The sequence below is a fragment of the Alligator mississippiensis genome, chromosome 1 (assembly GCF_030867095.1).
Source record: "Alligator mississippiensis isolate rAllMis1 chromosome 1, rAllMis1, whole genome shotgun sequence".
NCBI lineage: Eukaryota > Metazoa > Chordata > Crocodylia > Alligatoridae > Alligator > Alligator mississippiensis.
Genome location: NC_081824.1, coordinates 225150138 through 225173138, shown reverse-complemented (window position 1 = coordinate 225173138; position 23001 = coordinate 225150138). Strand labels below are relative to the sequence as shown.

Below are 23001 nucleotides of genomic sequence, written 5' to 3'. Positions count from 1 at the left end.
CCTTATAAAATCCTACCTCCACTGTTCTGCATTCACTTGGAAACCAAGGACACCAAGAGCCATCATGATTTTATCAAGGGTATGACTTTAGAGTCCTACTTTTTTTCTCTCTAATGCAGGGGTAAGCAACCCCAGCACACATGCCAGAGTGTGGCATGCAAAGGCATTTTGCTTGGCGCACACACTTCAAGGAAGGGGCCAAGGCTGCACTGCCACAAGAATCAGACCCCTCACTGCTCCCCCATCATCCTCCCCTGGCACACCATGATCTTACAAGTCAAAGGTGTGGGCGTTTTTGACACTCTGCCCAAAAACATTGCTGATTCCTGCTGTACAGACTTGACAAGGCATTTTACCCTGCACAGCCCATACTCTTATTCTTCACATAGGCAAGATTCCCATTGTACTAGACAAAAGTTTCATTCTCCCAAGGAACAGGTCCCACATCTCATTTTCCCTTATTTCACACAGAATGATTACTATATCTTTAGCTGCCTTGGGATCAACAGACTGTTGCAACTTGGGCACCTATTTTCATGCAGGAGGGGTGGCTCCAGATTCTTGATTCAGTCCATGACACTATTTCTGCTGCTCCTGCTTTTCCATCTTCTGTTGTCATAATCAGGTTTCAAAGTACTGAGATCCTTGCAGGAGACTCTTCCTCCACTTGGGGAAGTCCTGGGTATAATCTCCCGTGAGTTGTTGTTGATGTTGCATTTTTTCAAGTTGGTCTTGAGGACATCCTTGAAGTACTTTCTCTGCCCTCCACTTGAGCATATGCCTTGACTGAACTGGGAGAATAAAACTTGCTTTGGGAGTAGAGTTGGACATCTGGATGATATGGCTGGGCCAGTGAAGCTGATATTGGACGAACATTGTCTCTATGCTCATGGCATTTGCTTGCAAAAGGACGCTAATGTTGGTGCATGTGTCTTCCCACTGGATTTGAAGAATCTTCCACAGGCAGAATTGATGGTACATCTTCAACAACTTGAGGTGTCTCCTGTATGTTGTACATGTCACAGCTCCATGCAGGAAGCTGGGGATCACAAACGTTTGACAAACCATGAGTTTGGTTTTAGATCTGATGTTGTTATCTTCAAATACTCATTTCCTCAGGTGTCCGAAGGCTATACTTGCACATTTGAAGTGATGTTGGATTTCTCCATTGATGTCATCCTTCCACAAGAGATGGCGTCTTAGGTATGGGAAATAATGTTCTCCAGAGTCTCACCGTGAATCTGAACTGGAGACTGCTCATAAAAAGCTTGTTGATGAAGGACCTTAGTCTTCTGAATATTAAGCATCAGTCCCATTTCTTGTATGCCTCAGTAAAGATGTCAACAATTGCCAATGATCTGCTTCTGAGTAAGAACATGCTACAGCATCATCAGTGTAGTGGAGCTAGATGACTGAGGTTGGGGTTCTCTTGGTTTTGGCTCTGAATAAGATGATATTAAACAGCTTACCGTCCATTCAGTAGTTTAGCTCCACTCCAACTGGAAGCTTGCTGGTGGCCAGATGTAGCTTCAAAGTAAGGAATATTGAGAAGAGTGTTGGAGCGATGATTCAGACTTGCTTAACTCCCATCTTAACCTCAAATAGATCTGTGATAGATCCAGTTTGGAGAACCACTGCTCACATGCCATCATGAAGCTGGCAAAGAATGGGTCCTGTCAGCCCTAAACTGACACTGAACCATAAACCACACCTCTTGATGCCCTAAACCCACACTGAGGTTCTAAAATGAGCTCTTCATCAAATGGAAGGAAACAGTTAAGGAGGGTTCTTGCAATGATCTTCTCTGTTGTGGATAGCAGAGGTCATCTAGGATTTCCTCATCATTCCAAATCCTTAAGATGAGAACATGGAGCTGTGATGTGAGCTCCTCTCTCCCCTGCTTGAAGATTTCAGTGGGGATTCCATGAGCTCAAGACACCTTGTTATTCTTCTTCTGCTTGATGGCTTTCCTCACCTTGTTAAGGGCTGGAGAGATTCCAAGATCATCTCTGACTGGGCATTGCGGGATGGAGTTGAGAAAACTTTCGTTAACAACAGAGCCCCAATTGAGAAGGTCTTCAAAATGCTGCTTCCAAGAGGCATTGATGTCTCCACTTTCCTTGATCAGGTCTCTTCTATCCTTAGGTCTCAAGGAGGGTGGACCCTCAGTGCTCAGACTAAAGATGGCTTTGGTGGCCTTGACAAAACCGCACATATCATGGATGTCAGCAAGATGGTGAATATCCTTCACCTTGTCTTCTCACCATCTATTCTTCATAGCATGGGTCCTTCTTTGGACCTCTACCTTGGCTCCTGGGAGATTTTTTTTGCTTGAAGTTTATGTAATTCTGCCAAACACTTTTTTTGATCAACTTTTGGATCTCCTGGTTATTCTCATCAAACCAGTCTTGATGTTTCCTGGTAGAGGATACAACTGTCTTTTCACAGGGGTCAATGTCAGAGGTCTTGAAGGCACCCTAAGTGTTGCCACATCATCCATTGTTGTTGATTGGAATTTGTCATTTTTCATTGAGTCACTGATAGGTCTCAGACTAATGGATGAGGTCTCACTTTAGTCCTTCAGCGTTAAACTTCTATCAGCATTGGATCTGCAGCAGTCATCATTTGGGAGAGCAGGTGAGTTGGTGATCATTGCAGCAGTTGTAAGCTCATAGCATAGCTTGGGTTATGTGGACATTTTTGCAATCCTGGACATCAACAATGTTGTAGTTAATCAGATGCCAGTGCTTAGATCACAGGTGTTGCCGTGATGTCTTGTGCCTGTTTTTTCTAGTGGAACAGGGTGTTGTTGATGGTGAGGTATTGTAAGACTACAAGCTACAAATCCTTCAAACTGTTCTTACTACAGTTGAAATACTCATGGAAGTAAAGCTTTACAAAGTCAAGTCATGAAAAACTAGGGCCCTCACATACCAATTTCACTGAAAGCATTGGGATTTTATATTTGAAGGGACTGCTTGCATGAGGAGGAGGTGTAAGAACTGACCTTTTAAGGCCCATTGAAGTTGATGGAAAATTTCCCAAGGATTTCACAGGCCTTTGTATGATGGCCTCCAAGTGTCAAATGCTACTCACATGAGAAGTCTTGCTGGCTTTGATAGGATTTGGTAAGTACAATAGGATTTATATGATATTACTTATAGTCCAGTTTGAAATATGATGGCCGGAGAGGAGAGATGTGTTATTATCCAAGGACTGTCTTCTGATCTACCTGAGGGTTAAAAATTCCCTTTAAAGACCTCCACTAAAAGAAAGACTTGTTGTTCCTAATGTTATTAAAGGAGAAATAAAGCGGGGAAAATATCCCTTCTGGGCCTCCTTACTTTATCATGAAGGGAAAAGAAGGGCCCAAATTCAATTTAACTTACACCCTGAACATACCGCCATTAACATTTTTGCACCACAGCTTCTTCATCTGTAAATTATAGGAATTATGAATCATACCCTCCATTTTTAATGTGCTGTAAGATCTGCGGCTGACAACTGTTGTATAAATGATAGAGGGTGATGGTGATGATGAGGCAAAGTATGACACCTTAGGTTAAGCCAAATTTGTCCAAAATATAATCTCAAACCATTCTCAGCATTTTTAAGTGTAAATGTAACACAAAACTATAGCTGTAACAGTAACAGTATATATAACACGTAACAATATATATAACACAAAACACACATCAATATAATGTAACACAAAACTATAGCCAATGTAAATCAGCCTAGCTTGATTGTAGTCATTAGAGATACCTGAAGCCAAGATTCTTGACTGGTGTAAATTCAGGCATCTCTAATGACTACAATCAAGCTAAGCTGATTTACATTGGCTATAGTTTTGTGTTATATTATATTGATATGTAATTTATATTTAATGGAAAAGAGCATTAGGTCAGTTAAAAAAGACTTCCCAGATCCTGGTTTCCCATTCAGTTCCTTGCAACTAAAACCCTTCAAGGATACTTACACAGCTACAAGTCTACACTGTTTATACAGTGATGAAGCTGCTAGAGGAAATGATGCCATGTTGATAGGAAAGCAATATTTAATCTGGATGATCTGAAGTGTAGTTTCCATAAACAGTGAACAAGAGGTGTCCTTTGCATTTTAAACTTTTACATTTCAGGAGTTGTTTGCTATCAAAATATTTCTGTTTATAGTTTCAGTTTAACAGTTAAGTTACTTCCAGGCATGCAAGTTCGTATCTTAAAACTGTTCTTAGCATTTGTACACATATTTCAAAGTCAGGGCTTTCTGGGTAATGAGAAAATAACTACAGTTTGTGTACTAATAGAGGAAGACAGTCCATGCCTGCAAACCTAAAGCCTACCGGGTGGAAAGAGGTATCAACTTTTTCAAGAGTGTTCAGCTCTGAGAAAGAACTGCTTTTGGGTTTGGAGACCTCATGCAGTGTAACTAGGGAGACAGGTAAAAAGAGCACCAGCCCCAGGCACCAACTTTGAGGAAGTGTCAGAATGAAGCCCCCCTCCCCCAGAGCCTTTGCTGAATCTGGAACAGCCCTGTGCCCGCTTCTCTGTGGTCATAGGAGATGAGCTGGAGAAACCCTGTGCTGCTTGACTGTAGGAGGTGGGTACTGGGGCACAGCAGAAGCAGACTTTTTTTGCCCAGTCATAGAAGCCAAGCATAAGAAGCCCTGTGTTACCTGGCCATTGGAATCAGGTGCAGGGACAAAGCAGGAGCAGTGGGGGGGGGGGGGCAGTCTTTGAGTCCCCAGGACAGGTAAGACCTTCCCTATGGCTGGGTGGCACAAGGCTGCTCCAGTCCAGCTTTTAGGGCCAGGCAGTGCAGAGCTGTTTCAAATTCAACACAGGAATGCTTTCTACCACTACCCCTACCCTCCAAAATTTTGCCCAGGGCACCAAAATTCATAGCGAGACCTCTGCTCTTGTTAATGTCTGACCAAAGTACTTCTCACAAAAATAGTCCCATATAAATGAAGGGAACTGCATTCTAGCCAGTGGGTAAAGAAATCATCTTCAATGTTAAATCTTGGCAACAGCAGCTGACGCTGTCCGTACCAGCATTCTGTCAATCTCTTTCACACTTCGACATCCTGGTGAAAAAATAAAAAATGTAACACAATTTTAGGGAATGTAGAATAAGAGTTTGCATTTTTCCAGTCCCAGTTTTCTCATAAAGGTGGACATGGGTTACTGAGAGGAAGACATTGTTTTCATAGTAAAGGCGTAAAACTAGTACTCAGGAGAATAGCATTAAATTTCTGGCTCTGTCACAGACTTTCCACATAACCACAGGCAAATCCTCTTTGTAGCCTTTGATTCTAGAACACTGTGACAGGGGACCATCCCAAGGCCAGTTACAGTACTAGCCCACCCACCTGTCTAGGGCAGTCCACCCTGAGTCGCCTACCATGCTTTGTAATAATACCTGATGTAAAATACAAGAGGCTGCCCACTGAAATGCTCCCATGCCTAGAGCGTTATACACGGCTCCAACCTCCCCTTTACTATGTCCCATGCCTTGCAGATGGCATCCAAAATCACTATCACTGTTACTCCCCTAACCCCATTGCTGGGCCACACTTGGCCTCTGGCCCAAACTTGGCGTCAGATGTCCAGAGACTTAACTTGGCCACTTGCCCCCTCACTGGGGCCTCATTCACTCATGTACCCTGGGCTCTATACCTCTCATTAGGCTTCTAGCCCCTTACATTCTACCCCTCACTGGGGCTGTGGAGCCTTCTGCCCCTTAGGGCTCAGGCATCTGTCAACATACCTGGACACCACTCTCCTTCCAGCCTCTCACTAGCGCTCACTTGTTCAGGCCTCCCAGTAGGCCTTACTTGTTCAGGCCTTGGGCCTCAGGCCCTCCAGGCCTCCATATTGTTGCCCAAACCTGTTGCTTTTCTCTCAGGGTGTGCTCCCTTAGCCTTTCCCATCCATAGGGTTACCCGCAAGGCAGCAGGGGCTGAGGCTTTCTGGTGCCCTGTACTTGCCATTCACTAGGGAGGCACTAGTGTAGAATGTCCTGGGGATTGCCCTGCCACCACCAGCCCTACCACACTATCTCCCCCAGTAGGGTATAGTTTGAGGTCATTCTCCAGAACCATGGCAGGCCTACCTGCCTTGGTCTTTCCTTGCCCCCATGGGCTCCTGGGTGTTCTCCTGGGGCTGCTTACTGAATTGCAACCTCCATCTCAAAGACTGTGCTCAGTCACTGGCCTATCTCTCTTAGACCCCCTTATAGGATACCTCCCCTCAGGAGGCTGGGCTTCAGCCTCCGTCATTGCAGTCTGCATGCTGGCTGACCCCTACCCTCTTTCAGCTATGAATCCCCCCCCACCCCGAGGGGATCTTCAGCCCCTTCTAAGCCCTGACCCCACCTCCAGACCATTCAGGGTGCCAGATGGTTCTCTGCAGCCCTGGCCTTCCCCTTGTGGTGGGCTCCTTCAGCCTTTCTGCCCTGGCTCCCTTACATTGGCTAGTCAAGAGGTCAGAAGGTCAGCCTGGCAGCCACTGACCTCCCTAATCAAGAGGGGTCATCGCCCCCCCCACCCCACCCTGGGCCCCACCATACAGTCATCACCCCAAGATGGGCTGGCCTAGAGCCCCAGAGATCTTGCATGAGGCCCATTACTCAACTGGGCTCACCTGAGCCCCAGCCTCAGCCCTGCCAGGTCTAATCAGGGGCTTGCCTAGCTGCTGTGCAGGCCCACAGCTCTAAGCCCCTTTCTAGGCTGGACCTTGCTCTCCCTACGCCCATAACCTTCTCCCTGGGGCTTTGGACCCCACTGGGCCCCTAGGAACTTCTTCCATCCCCATAGTTCCTACCTGGAATCTCCAGATGTTCCTGGGAGCAGAGGAGCTCCAGCTAGGCAATGTTAACTAGGCAGCATCCCTGCAGCAGCTGCCACACACCTCCCCACTTAAAATCCTTCCAGGTAGGGGTAGGGGGTGCATCTTTCTGCTGCTTCCCTTGCAGGCACCTCTGTAGCCTGCAAAAGCCTTCATAGTGGCAAGCACCCCAATAGTTCTCCACCACAAACATACCATTCTGATGACTTAGCCTGATCTTCAGGAAGGGGAATTTCACCATATGAATTTACTTGATTCCTGTATGGATCCCAAAGCTTGTGCTTGGTCTAGGGTGGATCTTTTAGGAAAATATTCAGGCCTCATTCAAAAACTCCTGGTGATGGAGAATTTACTACCCGTCTCTGTGTGGTCTTTCAGTGGTAAATTATGTTCCCCTTTAAATACACACTGCTCCTTTCCACTTAGTTTCTCTGGGACTTGGTCCCTCATCAGAGAAACAGGATTACAGCACTCCCTTCATTGAATTCAACCCTGTTCAGTTCTCTTCCAAATAGTAACTTCAACAGAGCCACACAACTATAGGGGGCAGAAAGTATGCTTCACCTGATAAAGCAAGCTATCCTGATGGCCCAAAGCAGGATTCCTTAGGTCTACCAGGAGCATTTCAAAAGAGAACCTGTGAACCTTTGCTTGCTATGCAGTGCACCATATGCACAGATCCACCATGCCCCCTCCTCTTCCCAAGCCATAGACCATGTCTATTTCTTGGGCTCAAGTCAAGGGATAGGGTTACTGCTACATGGATGCTAAAATGCAGTTCCTGCAAATCTACTGTACTGAGAGAAAGTGAACATGTGTGACACTTCCTTCTACACATAAAGACAAAGAAATAATTGTATCCACAGTTCTCAAAATTCCTTTGAGATGAAAGCTGTGATAAAACAGCAGGCAGCAATACTGATGTCAGGAAGTAAGTTTCTATGTCTCACCAGAAAGGGCCATTGCTAAATGGAGTTCTTCCTTCAGTATCTGAAGAACCTCCTTTGCTCCTTCTTCACCCTAGCAGATTAGAAGACAAAACACTGTAGAAGAATACCTAACTCAAGATTAAACCTTACCTAGCTTTTGAGTGCCTGACATCATTCCTTTAATATGCTTTTAAATTACTTTTTGGGAATAATTGATGCATGCTCATTTTTAAAAGGCCAGTGAATTTTGCTGGATTACCTGATAAACCAAGCCCCAGATGATAGGTCTTCCAATGAACACAGCCTTAGCACCAAGAGCTAACGCCTTAAGAATATCTGTGCCTTTTCTTACACCACCATCAAGGAACACCTCCACCTTCCCCGCCACAGCCTCCACAATTTCAGGCAACACATCAATCTAGAAAAGCAAGAACAGGAATGTAGCAAGTTCATTATTTGATTCTTAAACAAGCCAGCATATGTAGGACACAGGTTTAAAGATATTAAGCACATGCACATTTAAGGTGATTGTGGGACACGTGAAACTGAATAATCATGCACATACAAAGATCATATTTTCAGGGTGATTTGCATATGCATGGTATGTAAATTCTTATTCATTTTGAATACAGACCCCACTACAGGAGGTCACTGTACATACACATAACAGAGAGTCCCTATCCTGAAAATTTTACTGTGAGGACCAATGGAAAACTTCCCATTTCTTCATAAACTGATGTTGCAATGAAAGAGAAATTCTTGCTAAAAAAAAAAAAAAAATCAATTTTTGCAAAGAAAAATTTGGTTTTAATTGAAAACCAAAGCATTTTTATTTTTTCAACCAATATCTAAAACAATGTATGCATGTTTGCCTACATATTTTGTAAATGTTGATGGAATCCTTTTCAAACCCACTCCACTTACTATCTATCTAGCAAGATATATAGGAAGGCAGACAGACAAAAATGATTTCTAACTTATAAATGGGAACTGGGGCAGAGAGATTAAATAATTTGTCCAAAATCCTACAAGACATGTGCAGAAGAAACAGACCACTAGTACTCAGTTCCAGAGCAGTACACACTAACCACAAGACCTTCATTCCTATCATGCCTAACTATACAAGATAAGCAGGAGACACAGTCATTGGGGAGCCAATTACTAAAGACGCTGAAATTACTCTGCCATAGGAGGACAAAAATGGATACAAATGTATGCCTTCTCAAACACGGATGTAATTCATTCCTTTTTAATGGATAAAAATGACTGGAGGTAGAAAGGAAAGAAGCTTTGAAAGTGCAGTTAGTGTTTAAATTTGGATTCAAATTTTCTTTAACTTTGGCTCTTGATATGAACACCCCTCCCCCTGCTCCTCCCACCCCTTTTGGTTTTGTTTCTTTGCCAAACATATTCTGGATCTACTTCCATACACAAACCACTCTTTCTACATCCTGACAAACTGCACCAATATAGGAGTGCTGTAATTACTAAGGTATGATGCAAGCCATAATTAAAACATATATTTCTTCAATGTGTAACTAGACACTAAAAATATTAATCAGGTTGGGTTCAAGTCGCATTTTGAGAATGCATCAGATTAAAGCAAATTATTATTTTTTGAAAATAGAAACACTTAAGTGTGTTAAAAGACAACTATTTATATTATGAAAATTGCATTATAAAATATATCCCACTTTTGCTATGAAGAGTACATACAGACATTCAGGGAAGTTAGAGGAAGGTTAGATTGAGTTAAAAATGGCCATCCAATATAAGGTAAGTTGGGAAGTGGGGCTGACAGGAGGAGTGGGGGGGCGAGTAAGGTCCATGGAGGGGGATTGCGGGGCTAGTAGAGTCCACAGGAAAGATCATAGGGCAGGCAGGGTCTGCAGAGGGGTTTGGGGGTATGGGGAGGCTCTCCCCGCAAACAGGCCAGGGGCAATTTTTATCCCCCTGGCCCCCACCACCCCTAAGCAAACAACCCCCACTTCCCCTCTGGCAAATGTACCCTCCATCCCACCTGCCCCTCCCCCCACCTTCAACTTGCTTCAGTTGGCTCCTGGCACTGGCAAATGCCAGTAAAACTGGCACCAGGAGAAGCTTGCAGGATGAGGGAGTTTGGCAAGCTCAGCGGGGGAGGATGCCGACTAGTCCACAAGAGGCACGGTATTGTCCATGTGGGAGAGGGATTAAAAATAGCCTGGTACCATACAGGCAGGGGCCAGTGTCTGGGCTTTCCTACCCTAGGAGCTATGCTGAGAAGTATACAGAAGTTCAGTTAAATTGGTCTTGTCTAACCTAATCTAATTTAAACTAATGGAGGTAGCAGTAACTTAGATCAGTTCAGCCATTTTAGACTGATCTAAACTTCCTGGAGTTCTATACAGTTCACACCTAGATCCCTAAGTTTAGTCAAAATAAGTGTAAGGTTCAGACCTGGGTGAAATAAGTTAAATCAAGTGGCCATTTTTAATGCCATCTAACCTCCTCCTATCCTCCCCAAATGTCTGTACCTAGCCATGGAGTCCAATGAACAGACCAGATGGTTCTACACATAGAGCTTTAATGCTTTCTTCTCTGTGCTGAAATAGTAAAAAGAAATAATTTGTAACACTTCATTTTTCAGTAAATTTTCACCTCTATCACAGTTGACCAAACACAATCAGATTTTAAAATTCTTCAATGTACATAATATTCAAAATTATTTATTAATTTCTTCATAATTTTTTCCTAAGTGTATATCATCTAGATAGATAGATAGACAGATTCATAGATTTCATAGACATTTGGGCTGGAAGGAACCCTGGAGGATCATTGAGTCCAGCCCCCTGCCCCAGGGGCAGGAAGTCAGCAGGGATCATAGGATCCCAGCAAGATAGGCATCCAAATGTGTCTTGAAGGCATTCAAAGTGGGTGACTGAACTGCCTCCAGCGGCAATGTATTCCAAACCTTGGGGGCTTGGACAGTAAAAAAGGTCTTCCTTATGTCCAACCTGAATCCGTTGCAGCGGAGTTTGTGACCGTTCGATCTTGTCATCCCTTGGGGTGCTCTGGTGAACAGACATTCCCCCAGATCCTGATGAGCACCCCTGATAAACTTATAGGTGGCCACCAGATCACCCTTGAGCCTGCACTTTTCCAGGCTGAAGAGTCCCATAGCTCTCAGCCTCTCATCATAAGGTCTGTTTTCCTGACCTCTGATCATGCACGTGGCTCTCCTCTGCACCCTCTCAAGTTTCTCCACATCCTTTTTGAATTGTGGAGACCAAAACTGGACTCAATATTCCAGCTGCAGCCTCTCCAAGGCTGAGTACAACAGGAAAATGACGTCCCGGGATTTGCTTGAGAAACATCTATGGATGCAAGCCAGGGTTTTGCTCACTTTTTACTAGCTGCAGCATTACGCTGAAGGCTCATGTTCATCTTGTGGTCAATCATGACCCCCAAGTCCCTTTCGTCTGTAGTGCTAACCAGCATAGCACTGCTGAGCCTATAAGCATGCTGCAGGTTTTTCCTCCCAAGGTAGAGAACCTTGCATTTTTTTGGTATTGAACACCATCAGGTTCTCATCCGCCCATTTCCTGAGCCTGTCAAGATCTGCCTGGATCACCCTCCTGTCCTCAGGTGTGGTGGATGCTTTACCCCAGAGTTTGGTGTCGTCGGCAAACTTGGCCAGTCCACTTCTGACACCAATGTCCACATCATTGATGAAGATGTTAAACAGTATAGGGCCTAGGACGGAGCCTTGAGGGACCCCACTGGTGACAGTGCACCAAGACGATTGACTTCCATCAACTACCACCCTCTGGGTCCTACTGCAGAGCAGTAATTACAGCACATCATAGCAGCCTCCAGGCTTGTGTACAGGCACCTTTTGTTTTCAGAAAGTGCTAAACAGCTTTCGAGAGTCAGGCCCTTTTCAAATTTGACACCTGGAAACTGAAACAACCAAAATTACTAAACACAGGCCATGTACATGAAATGCTACTGTGCAATAGTGAACTAACTGTGACATGACGCTACTGCACATTAGCGTCAGAAATAAAAACATGCGGGACATATAGTTATTTAGTACTCAGTTATGCAAGTGCTAAATGACCATGTAGTAACAACTGTGCAGTCCACCACTCATGTAGACGTGGCCACAGTTGAAGAGCTTGGCTTATGTCACTTTTGTAAATGGGAATCATGCACAAAAGTAATTGAGGAACCCTTGAAAATGTTGCTGGTATTTGCTGATATCAGCTTCTACAGATAAACTAGGTACCATGAACTAATAAACCTAAGTCACATGGTATTGTTTCTTCCCCACTGGAGAGATTTATGAGCTGAGCTACACGGAACAAATTTTGAATTTTACAGTCAGATATATAATGAGAAAAGTGCTTTCCACAAATAGGCATGTAAGGCAATAAAGCCATTTTGACTGAATGTTTGCAAAAAGCAAATACCCTAAGGTCATAGTCAGAATTGCATTTAATTTAGGATTCAAACAAATATTCATAGAAACACTTTCTCACTATTTGTTCAGCTCCAGTTACTGAAATTAGCTGGTTGGAATAGGTGCTGTGTTCTGGTTACAGTCTTACCTGATTTGCATAAAGGTTGCTCTTCCTTACCTATAAGGGTAAGCCTCCTAGTGGGCCACCACTGCAGAATACCTTGCCACCAGCTCTTCCAATCACCAGTACTCCATAGTCTGCCTGAGACACATGGCTAGGCTGGAGCCCAACACGACATGATTCTTCACTGGGTTTAACATCAAGGAAGTCAGTTGTAATCATAACTTGGCTCCATATTCTAACTAGTTTTGGGTTTTTTTCTGGAATACTAGCCAGTGTTATTGACAGTGGGCTGGTCTGTTAACACCAGCAGGATCTGCAGGAAGGATGAAAGGTGAAAATTGGCAGGACTTCTAGTGAAAAAGAAAATGAAAAGGCTCATACCGGAAGGCTTTGGGGAAGGAAGGGATATTCCAGAGCAAATCTATTAAAGTAGAGCAGATCAAAGGTTTTCACGGAAAATAAGTGTTGATGACAAATAGTCTAGTCTTTTATCAGAACTGAAAATTATCCTAATTTTTTTTTATTTTGAAGTTCTTCATTAAAAACGGACATTTCAAAAAAAGTTATGAGGATCAAAATATTAATTTGCATGACCAGAAGCCAGTGACCAAAGCATGCTCAGCAACATCCCTGCCCAAGAGCAACTAGGATGCAGCAGAGGCATACCCAGTGGGTCCTGGGCAAGTTTCACAGCCTGTGGCTGAGCCTCTTTGCTGCCTTGGATATGACATTAGCAGAAACCAAACTAGCTCAAGTATGTCTACATTAGCTTCAGTCAGTCACACCCTAAACTGCAGCATAGAGTCATAGAAGATCACTACAGACCATGTCTCATGAGCAGAGGAGAGAAGGAAGGAGTTTGCTACAGCTCAGTTCCCAAGGAAAAGAGAACTCACTGCCAACAGCAAGTGGAGAGATTGGTGTTAATCTAGCTTCAGTTAGCTTGTCTCATCACAGTTCACCCAGCCAACACCACCACCTTCATTATTATATGTGACCCTGTCATACTCTTGATTATGGAATCTATGTTTCCATAAGTCACTGGGCCATCTGGTCATGTGAGGTAAGGTGTGGAGGGTGTGAGCAACAGCTCCCTGTACAACCCAAACTTTCAATTATCCATAGGATCTTGAATGCCCAGGGCTATCCTTACTGCTTTTACTAAGCTATTAAATGATCTAACCTGAAACAGCTCCTTTAGAGGACTTTACCAGGCCCTACAGCCAGGGCAGGATGCCCAGGTAGTCAGAAGAGGCAGCCCACGTGTAAATCCTTCTGTGGTTTTCTGTTTGATTTCTTAGAAGAAAGAAATCCACACACTACACTCACCCTCACCAGTGAGAGGTAAGGGTTGCCTGGGAAAGCATGCAGGGATGTTCTGATTGCCTCAGAAGAAACTGGTCACTATAGTTTAAAAAATACGGCGCACACATTTATACATTCCCCTCCAGTAAACACATGTGCAAATAAAAAAAAAGAAGCCAAAGATGCAATTAAATATTAATAAACAGATTTCTGAGAAACATTACTAAGTGGTTTCCTTCAATACTCACAGTTGCAGGCACTCCATCCAGTTGGCGCGCACCATGGTTTGACACAAGGATCCCATTTACACCATGCTTCACAGCTTCTTTAGCATCATCAGCTGCAAGAAACAATACTGGGCCTCTCAGGAATTGAAGATAATTAGGGCTGTCATTGCAGTAATTGTCACATCTGTGAAAATGTTCTCAGAGAATGAAAATCTATTCAGGACTTTGGCTTTTAAAAAGTGGTGGCTTGCCACAGAGTGTATAGAGTTAGTCATGGCACCCATCTAAATAAAAGTTCCTGTTGTTTCACCTGAATCATAGAAAAATATGGCTGGAAGCCGTCTCAGGAGATCATTCTGTCCAATCTCCTGCTCCAGGCAGAATTGTCCCTGTCTAAACCATTCCAGCCAATTATCTAACTCAGTGGTTTGCAAACTTCTTAGTCATGGAACCCTTTCACGTCATTTTTTCCACGGGCCCCTACCCCCATCCTAAAGATTGCCATGGAGCCTGGGGACCCAGACTGGCCATGGCAGTGTACTGCCTCCCTGCCTGCTCTGCCATTACTCCCAATTTCTTTGCAGAACCACTGGTAACAACATATCGCAGAACCCCAAGGTTCCATGAAACACAGCTTGAAAACCACTAACCTTCTCTTAAAAACTTCAAAGGATAGAGATTTCACCACCTCTCTAGGATATCAGTTCCAAGACCTAATCCCCATCATTGTTGGAAGGTCTTTGTAATATCCAACCTGAACTGCCCTTCATGTGAGTCCACTATACTCCTTGTCCTGTTGGTATTTGAAGGCCTTTATCCAATCTCTCCTCAGTTCTCTCTTCTCCATAAACATTGGAAAGGATAAACTTATAGCTTAGTTTGAGCAGTTATTGGCCTCCTCTGGCTGCCAGCCTGGCTTTTCCTCACTCTGATCTCCAATTTGCCATCAACAAGAAATCTTACTGCTGCGTGATATAATATAGGCCAAAAGTATTAGTATGATTACAGTTATCATCTACACTTAATGTAAGAATTTTGCTATGTTCAGTTGGCTTTGGATTTATTACCGATCCTGCCAGAAGAAAAATAAATCCTTCTCTCACTTGCACACAAGCAGTCTCTGGGCCTCTCTACCCAGTGGATTGAACAAGCTCTATTGTTCCCATTCTGGGTGATTACAACTTCAGACAAATGAATGCCAGTCTGGGAACTCTGATAAAATAATTTAAAAAGGAGTATTTTAAGAGGTTTGGTTGCATTATTTAAAATAGGATATTAAGAGCCCTCAGAAGGCAGGATATTTAAAATAGGATACTAAGAGCCCTCAGAATTGACTTCATGGCTTATTCTAGTCTACCTGATTCCTTCTAAACTCTAACCTCCTGGTGGTTAGCTCACTAGATTGGGGCTTAAAACAGAATTCACTGAGGCATGTCCAATTCAGCTGCTAAAGGGCCTGCCTCTAGGCCTGCCAAGAAATGCTCCAACCTTGACAATGCTGAGCAGCTTTGCACCAATCACATATAAGTTCTTGGAGGATTCATAAACTGGGCATTCCTCCACCTATCTCCAGTACTGTAACACGGGGTGGGCAAGCAGGGCACATGCCCCAGACATTGCTTAGGAGAGAAGGCACCTCTCACCCTCATATTCCCCCCCTTACCTTGTAATTTCCAAGCTGCACATTGCAGTGGCTCAGGCAATATATGTCATGGAGTGCATCGATCTTAGTTTTGTAGAGCAGCAGTACAGTTCACTGCTGCTGGGGGGCAGAAATTGACCCCAATTTTGCTACCAAGATCAGCATGGGTTTCAGCAGCAAAAAATGGGGTGAAAGTTCCTCCCAGTGGTAGTGAAGTCCACTGCTCCCCTAGAGAACTACAGTTCCCAGGACACCTTGCTCCCCATGACACACACCGCCTGGCTGCTGCTTGCTAGTGATGGGAGGGGTGAGAGAGGGCTGTCCCAGATAGATTCTTTCCATGTCACACCCCCACCTATCTGGCCTACAGGATGTGAACCATTATCTCAGAAAATTCCTCCTAGATCAGACCCCACACAAAAGACAGTGCAACTCCTCCTTATCCAAGAGGTCAGCAGTTAGAACACTCCTCCAGGATGTGGGAGAAATGGGTTCAGTTCCCACCCTGAGAGAATGTGCCTCAGCCACCACTTACAAAACTGTTAAGGGAAGAGTACTCTCAGCCCCTCCTGGTGAAGCTGTTCCACTCTCCATGGAATAATTAAATATTTACTGGGCTGGAGAGACCATGTGCCACTCTAGCCCAGTGGCTAGGACAGTTACCTGCTAAAGGGAAACCTGGCTTTCAAATTCTGTCCCACTGAACATTTCAATATTGTGCAACTGTGCATGTCTGCAGGGGATCCTTTCAGGTGACTAATCTGTGCTGCTATTAATACCCAGGATATCTAGGGTAAAGCTGGATTGTGTGTGCCAGTTTCAGCTGTAGTCACCACCTCTTCAATGCAGCCTAGACATAGGTCTTGTGTACACTAGGCAACTTCTGCCACTAGAAGTGCTGCTGGTAGAACATATGTATGCCTGGGTGGCTGCTGCTGTCTCCACTTCATCAGTGCAAAGGACACCCTGGGGAGGCACAGCTTTTACAGTGGTCACAGGAGGTGCGTTCATGTCTATGGGCATCTTGTGCTATCTGCTGGGTGGTGGTGGAAGTTTTCTGTCAGTCAGAGAGCTACCAGGTCATAGTCTGAGATCAATAGCATTGCACTGGAGGAGAGACAGCAAAAGCATCATTGGACTTTCTGTCTTCTCTTCTCTGCCTGTATCATGGGAGTGATGATAACCATTACTTACCCTGCAGGAGCTATGTGAATCTTTGCTAACCAAAATGATGGTTGTGTCACTGCCATTAATGGATTTACCCTGGCTTCTGGGAAGATATTCCCACTTTTCATCAGCGTGAATGAGATAAACATCACATTCATTAAGTGCTACACCCTGCAAATGTTTCCTAACCCAAAAGTGTCACTCCATAAAAAAAAAAATTAAAAAATCTCTCTTTCCCCACTGCTGTGTGTGATGGGTGCATAGGGTATAATATTGTAGGATCACACCCTCCTAGGGCCCAATCCTGAAAATCAACTAGTATATCCAAGCCAGGATGACTGCAAACCTCAGTCGGCACCTTCAAAGCAAAATGCAAAACTGTCTTCATCATACAGACCAATCCCTGCTGACCCAGAGGAGGAGAGAACACACGTATGGTTCTGTGTACACTTCCTAATCTCAAGAGATGCTCTCATAGTACAATGAGGACCTTGTGAGATGGGTGCGTGAGCTTGTGAGATCCAACATGACAGACAGTCTTCAGCCCCCATTGAACTCAACTGCAATTGAAGGGCATTTAGCACCTATGAAATGATGACTTCTGCTTCACAAACTCTCTTCATTTGACTGACTTTAGCCTTACTCCAGTATGCCATCCCTATTCAGCAACACACTGAAGCGTTGAATCTAATGACAATTAATTACTGTATTTTCTCACGTACTACACACCCCCACGTAAGAAATGCACCTTATTTTTGGAAGGCAGAAGATAAAAAGAAAGATTTTTCCAGAATTATGGCTGACTGCATGCAGCCACTCACTTGTCCTCGACCAGCTCAATGACTTCGTCAGGCACAAGTACAGTGTTAACCCTCTCACAGATGCTAAGGAATTAGTAGCAAGTTTTGGCTGCCCAGCCAAAAACTACTGCCAATGTCTTAGCAGCTGTAAAAGTGTTAAAATTAGATTCTACTCCTGCTGTTTGCTGGGCCAGAGATAAGTAGCAGCCATTTTGGAGGTCACTAGAGTACAGTGTCTCCATATTTCCATTCCATCAGAGAAAAATCAGCTTCCCCACTTAAGACTGGGTTAGGACAGTATTTTGAAAAACAGAAAAGCAAAATCATGCCCTCTCTGGATAGTCCTTGTACTTACTTATGTGGACAGATGCTCACCATTTATTTGTGGGGGGAAATCAGCACAAATAAAGCAACATCAAAGGTATTATTGGTATGGATTTGAATAAATGAAGTCTCATCTACTCTCATTAGAAGGTACAGCATAGCTTTCACTTCTGTGAATCTCACCTCGGAGGATGCCTTTAGCGACAATGGGTAGTGAAGTCAGTCCTCTCAGCCATTTAACATCCTTCCACTGGATGGATGGGTCAATGGCCTGTGCCACATACACAGCCAGACCACTGTTTTCTCCATAGCCTTTTTCAGAGGAAAAAGCCAAATCGTTGGTTTCAAAATTTTTCATTCTAAAGTTGCAAAGAAGGGAAAGGAAAATTAACCTGAAAAATGAGCAGCATTAAAAATGCCCTCCATAAAGTACCAGCCCTGTCACAAGTTCCATGCCAGTAGCCCCCCTCACCTTGCAACTGTGCAGATCTTACAGCAGATTTGGGGCTTTATATTACACAGAAAAAGCAAGGGTGCACAACCTAATATCTACAGCAAACTCACCAACTTCCTGGGCCACTTTCAGACTGTGGGGCTCCTTGTAGGCTGGATCCAGATATGGCAGCAGTATGGTGAGCTGCTAACAGCAGTAGGGCAAGCAGCGGTAGCAGCTACAGGGGTTAATGCAGCCATCATTCACCTCTCACCCCCTGACATATGCCTGTAGCGAGGCTTCATGCCCCAGATTCCCCTATTTATCCCACCCCTGAATTCTCAACTCTTCAGGCCAGAAAACAGAGATTCATGGGCCAGATCCACCCAGGGCCATACTTTTGATTCCCTTGATTTACAATAATATTCAGTATTCAAAAACAAAACACATGGTCAGTCATGCATCTTGTAACTTGAAACAAAGGGATCCAAACTATTCTCTTTGGAGTCAGTAACAACCCTTTCCTTACCTGCAAGAGAACTAAGATCTGGCCCAAGTCCAAAGACTGAATCAGTATCAGAATCAGGAATTGAAGACATAAAGAGTAAAGATATTCCAGTGGTTATGGACCTATCTTAGGACTGCAGTTCAAATGCCTGCTCTGCCACAGACTCCCTGTATAGTCTTAGACAAAACCCTCTGTGCCTCAGTTCTCCATCTATGAAAAAGGGAGCAAGAACATTCCTTGCCTTCTGAGGATAAAGGAAAAATGCATTTCAGACTGTGAGGAAATCAGACATTATCATGGATGAAGGTAGGTATGCATCAAAGACAGACAGATCCTTCTTCTCCTTCACCAGATCTGACCCTTTAACTCATAATCCAGAGCCCACTGATGTCAGTGTGAGAACCCTGAACTCATTGACATAAGTAATAAAACTCGTTTTGACTTTAATGCAGCCAGGCTTTCACCCATGGATCCAGCCTGTAGCTGTCTCCTGATTCATCCATGAACATGCCTGGTGTTAGCATGAAGCCAGAAGAATATAAAGAAAATTCACTCTGATACAACTTCCACAGGCCAGTTCAGAGGTTTACCTCCTCACAGAAATTCACAAAAGACTCATCAACCTTAGCAGCAACTAATAGTTAGGATTTCTACTCCAACTGCCCTGTTTTCACTCGTACATGTGTTTCTGAATGGTTTATCTTTCAGACTGAAATTTTCCTCCTTGGTCACTGCCTGAAGGTGAATATTATTGGAAAGTTCAAATAAGTGAAGGTTCAGATATTTTCTGAGCAAAATGAAGAGGGATGGGAGGCGCACACGAACCCTGTGAGTTTTGTTAAGTTCTATGCGTTGCATAGGGGTCTATAAGGGCTCACAAACCCTTGAAAATTAAATTTGACCAACAGAATTAACATGACTAAATGACATGTTTCTTTATAAAATATAAAACAAATTAAAAATTGCAGACATATTATATGTATTCTGGTAGCATCTTGACACTCCCCAGCTGGCCCATATCATGAAAGGTGTTGTATCTATACAAACTAAGAACCAGTCCCTGTCTTAAAGGTTGTAGAGTGCTAATAGAGAAAGTGAGAGAAGAAAACATATGATGGATAGGCAAAATGGCTTGCCCAAAGTCATATAGCAGGTCAGTAACAGAACCATGATTAGAAATCAGGTCACATGTGCACCAAGTTACAGATCTAGCCATTGGCCAGCTCTGCTTCTTCGAAGTGTTGCTTATTCTGTGATAGCATGGCATTTCATTTTGCATTTGTGAAAAGACTGGGGAACTTTTGTGTGAAAAAAAATGGCTGGTTTTACTTCTGCATCCAAATCAGGAACCGGCTGAGTTTGGCATAGGTTTAGACCTTTGCTCTGCTGTTCTAGTCATAGCATTCAGAGAAAATGAGGAAGGAGCTGTCCGCATGCTCACTCCCCTGGTAGGCAAGATCCAGCTTCTCAGCTGTTGGTTTGTGGGGAGGCAGGGTGGATAGGAAAAAACAGGCCCATGGATAAGATTATATAAATAACTGTTGTTTTTCTTGGACTCTGAAATGCAGATCAAAACTTGAATGAATGTTGCCTTACATAAATTTCTGTGCACAATGGCACCTTGTTGTTACTTTAAAACTTTGTTGAAAGTCTGAAGCCAAGAAAAAGTTGTCACATAACTTAAGAGAGTACCACACTGGAGAATTTCACCTATGACTCTGAAATGAAAAAACAACATGAATGCCATTTCATAAAAAAATCTCAAGTATTCTATTTACATATTACTCCAGTATTAGAATTTTACATGGTTCATTCCATTAAAAGCAGATTTTCCTCAAGGTACTCCTTTGATTAGATTTCACAGTCCCAGAAATGTTCTACCAGCTATAAGTGCATGGAGGTTCAAAGTGTTTCATAAGAAGTAAATGATAAATCAAGCAGGCAGAGGTGTAAGAAAAGGTTGGTTAGGGTACACATTGAGTTACCACTGTTTCATGATGAGCACCTAATATTTAAGAGGTAGCAGCCCAAACAGCACGCATGACTGAGCCCCCTTGTCTACGCAGTGAACCAGGATAACTCCTGGAATAAATCTCAGTTTCTTCAACCCAAATCATCCCTGATTACACAAGATGGTGAACAAGCCAGATTAAGTATCAAGCTACTGGACGCTTATTTAACCAACTCTAAATTACAAACAAGTGAAGTTAATGGACCTATGCCAATTTGTACCGGCTGAGGTCCTGACCCCTTGTCAAATTAGTGTTAGTGTTAGAGACACATGTAGAATATTCTTGGAAACATGCATTTAGATACTTGAGCCCTGGGATAAAGGTGACCTGAAATGATTGCTGGAGTAACTCAGGAGGCTGCAGCTGTAGTGTGTCATAGACTATAAAGGTTCTAAAAAGAGGTGCGAGAATGGAAATAGGAGCATATAGAAGGGCAGAGAGAGGTAGACTGTTATGTTCAGTGAAATCTCAAGACAAAGCTGTTGGAAATGTGGTACTATGCTTGGCGGAGAGGCACTTGGTGACCTTCCTGAGGGACAGATGTGTCCCTTTTCCCATAATGTCTCCATTTCTCATAAGGGGAAATGGAAACATGGGGCATAACCCAGGCAGAGACGGCCTCAAAGGACTGTTTAACCAGAAAGTATGTCCCAGTAGGACTGGAAAATATGAGACACTTACATCAATGCAGTTGTTGGATTGATGGCAAGAGAAGTTATGCTACACTGTGATTTTCATGTAACTCATGAAGAAGCTGACACTTCAGTCTCTTTATGCATGTATATTAATGCAGTGCCTCTCTGTTAGATATTGCTCAGAATTCTTAATAAATGGTAATTATCTTCTATGATGCAAAGCACTCTTCTATTTTATAGAAGTGCAGGGAGATATGCCCCTGCCTAAACGGGCTCATCCTTGAATCACATGGCATCTGAATGAGTATGAAAGAGGAATCAGTGTCTGTCACTTGATTCTGCATATTCACTCTCAAAGCAGAGTGGAGGTGACAGCTTTAATCAGTGCAAAACACCACACAGTGCTAAAGCCTAGAGGGGACAGAGTCTATTCCACCTACTAGGGATGAAAGTGGACTTAGGCACCTACGTGCAGTTCTATTCTATTCTGTTCAAGTCCTTGTTTGTGCAAAAGGTGTGCAAGTCCTCCTCCTCGTTGCTCTTTTGTGATTCAGTCTTAAGGGTCAAATAAATACAAAAGTAGATGTATTCATGGATTTCACAAATAAAATGAAACAGAATAGCGCTTAGGTGCTTAAGTCTACTTAGTGCTCAAGAGATGAAACAGTCTGGGTTATGGTTGCCAATGGATGGCTCCACCTACAGAATGAGTCCCGAGATACACAAATACATCACACAGATGAATGCCTTCATAAAGAAAAACTACTTACACAAATGTACTCAAACAAATAAACCCCTTCAGCTTCTCTCTCATACTGGCAGCTTCATTCAGCCCAGCTACTGTACACACTGTCTTCTTCTTTATCACTACACTCAGCTAAGAAAGCCCAGCAGCCCCATGAAAGGGGGTTGCTCTCAAGCAGGCTCCTATAGCTGGCAAGGGCAAGGGAAGCATTGCAGAGGGAGCTTGCTCAACTCCTGGCATGGTAAATGGAAAAGAGACATTTGTAATCGAGAAAAATGTCCTCCTCTCAGCAGAAGGAAACAGCCCAACAACAACAAACAACATTGCAGAGGGAGGCGAGGAGCATGCCCAAGGTGAATACGCCCTTTCCGGAGCAGCAGCCTGGTCAGTACCTGAGGTAAGGGGGGAGCTGGAACCTGTTGCGTACATCATCAAAGCGTTTGCCAAGGAGCGGCGTGTCCACAGTCACAAAGATTCCTTTGTAGCCTGCTTTCTCTGCTCGCTGCACAAGTGCTTTAGTGACCTCCCGGTCTTTGTAAATATAAAGCTGCAGCCAGCGAAGGCCATCAGGAGCTGCTTCTGCAACTTCTTCAATGGAGGAGGTGGCCCAGGAGCTCAGCATCATCCCTGTCCCCATTGATCTGCAGGCTGAGAAACACAAGTTTAGATTAGTATCTATTTGTACTATGCTGGACTCCTTTCAATCACTCTGGATGCATTTACACGTGCAATCAATGCTGTTTGGCTTTACTGCACAGTATTTACATATTTACTGCATAGTAGACTAATTTACTGACCAGTAAGCACCTGCACGTGTAGCCAGTGACACTTTACTGCACAGTTGATTAGTCTACTGTGCAT

The 23001-nt window shown here is 43.7% G+C and overlaps 1 protein-coding gene across 2 annotated transcripts in view; it reads right to left on the bottom strand.

Moving 5' to 3' along the window:
• Positions 1-4039: 4039 nt before the first annotated feature.
• Positions 4040-23001, bottom strand: part of HAO1 (hydroxyacid oxidase 1) — a 46526-nt gene continuing 27564 nt past the window's right edge. Inside the window, exons 3-8 of one of the 2 annotated variants that reach the window (XM_006265327.4) lie at positions 22533-22788; positions 17991-18166; positions 13896-13987; positions 8037-8195; positions 7799-7868; positions 4040-5086 (exon numbers count right to left, since the gene is read on the bottom strand). In XM_006265327.4, coding sequence (XP_006265389.2) covers positions 5016-5086; positions 7799-7868; positions 8037-8195; positions 13896-13987; positions 17991-18166; positions 22533-22788 — 824 coding nt within the window. In that variant the 3' untranslated portion in view covers positions 4040-5015. The remainder of the gene's footprint in view (positions 5087-7798; positions 7869-8036; positions 8196-13895; positions 13988-17990; positions 18167-22532; positions 22789-23001) is intronic. The other variant, XM_019500798.2, reaches the window with a different exon arrangement.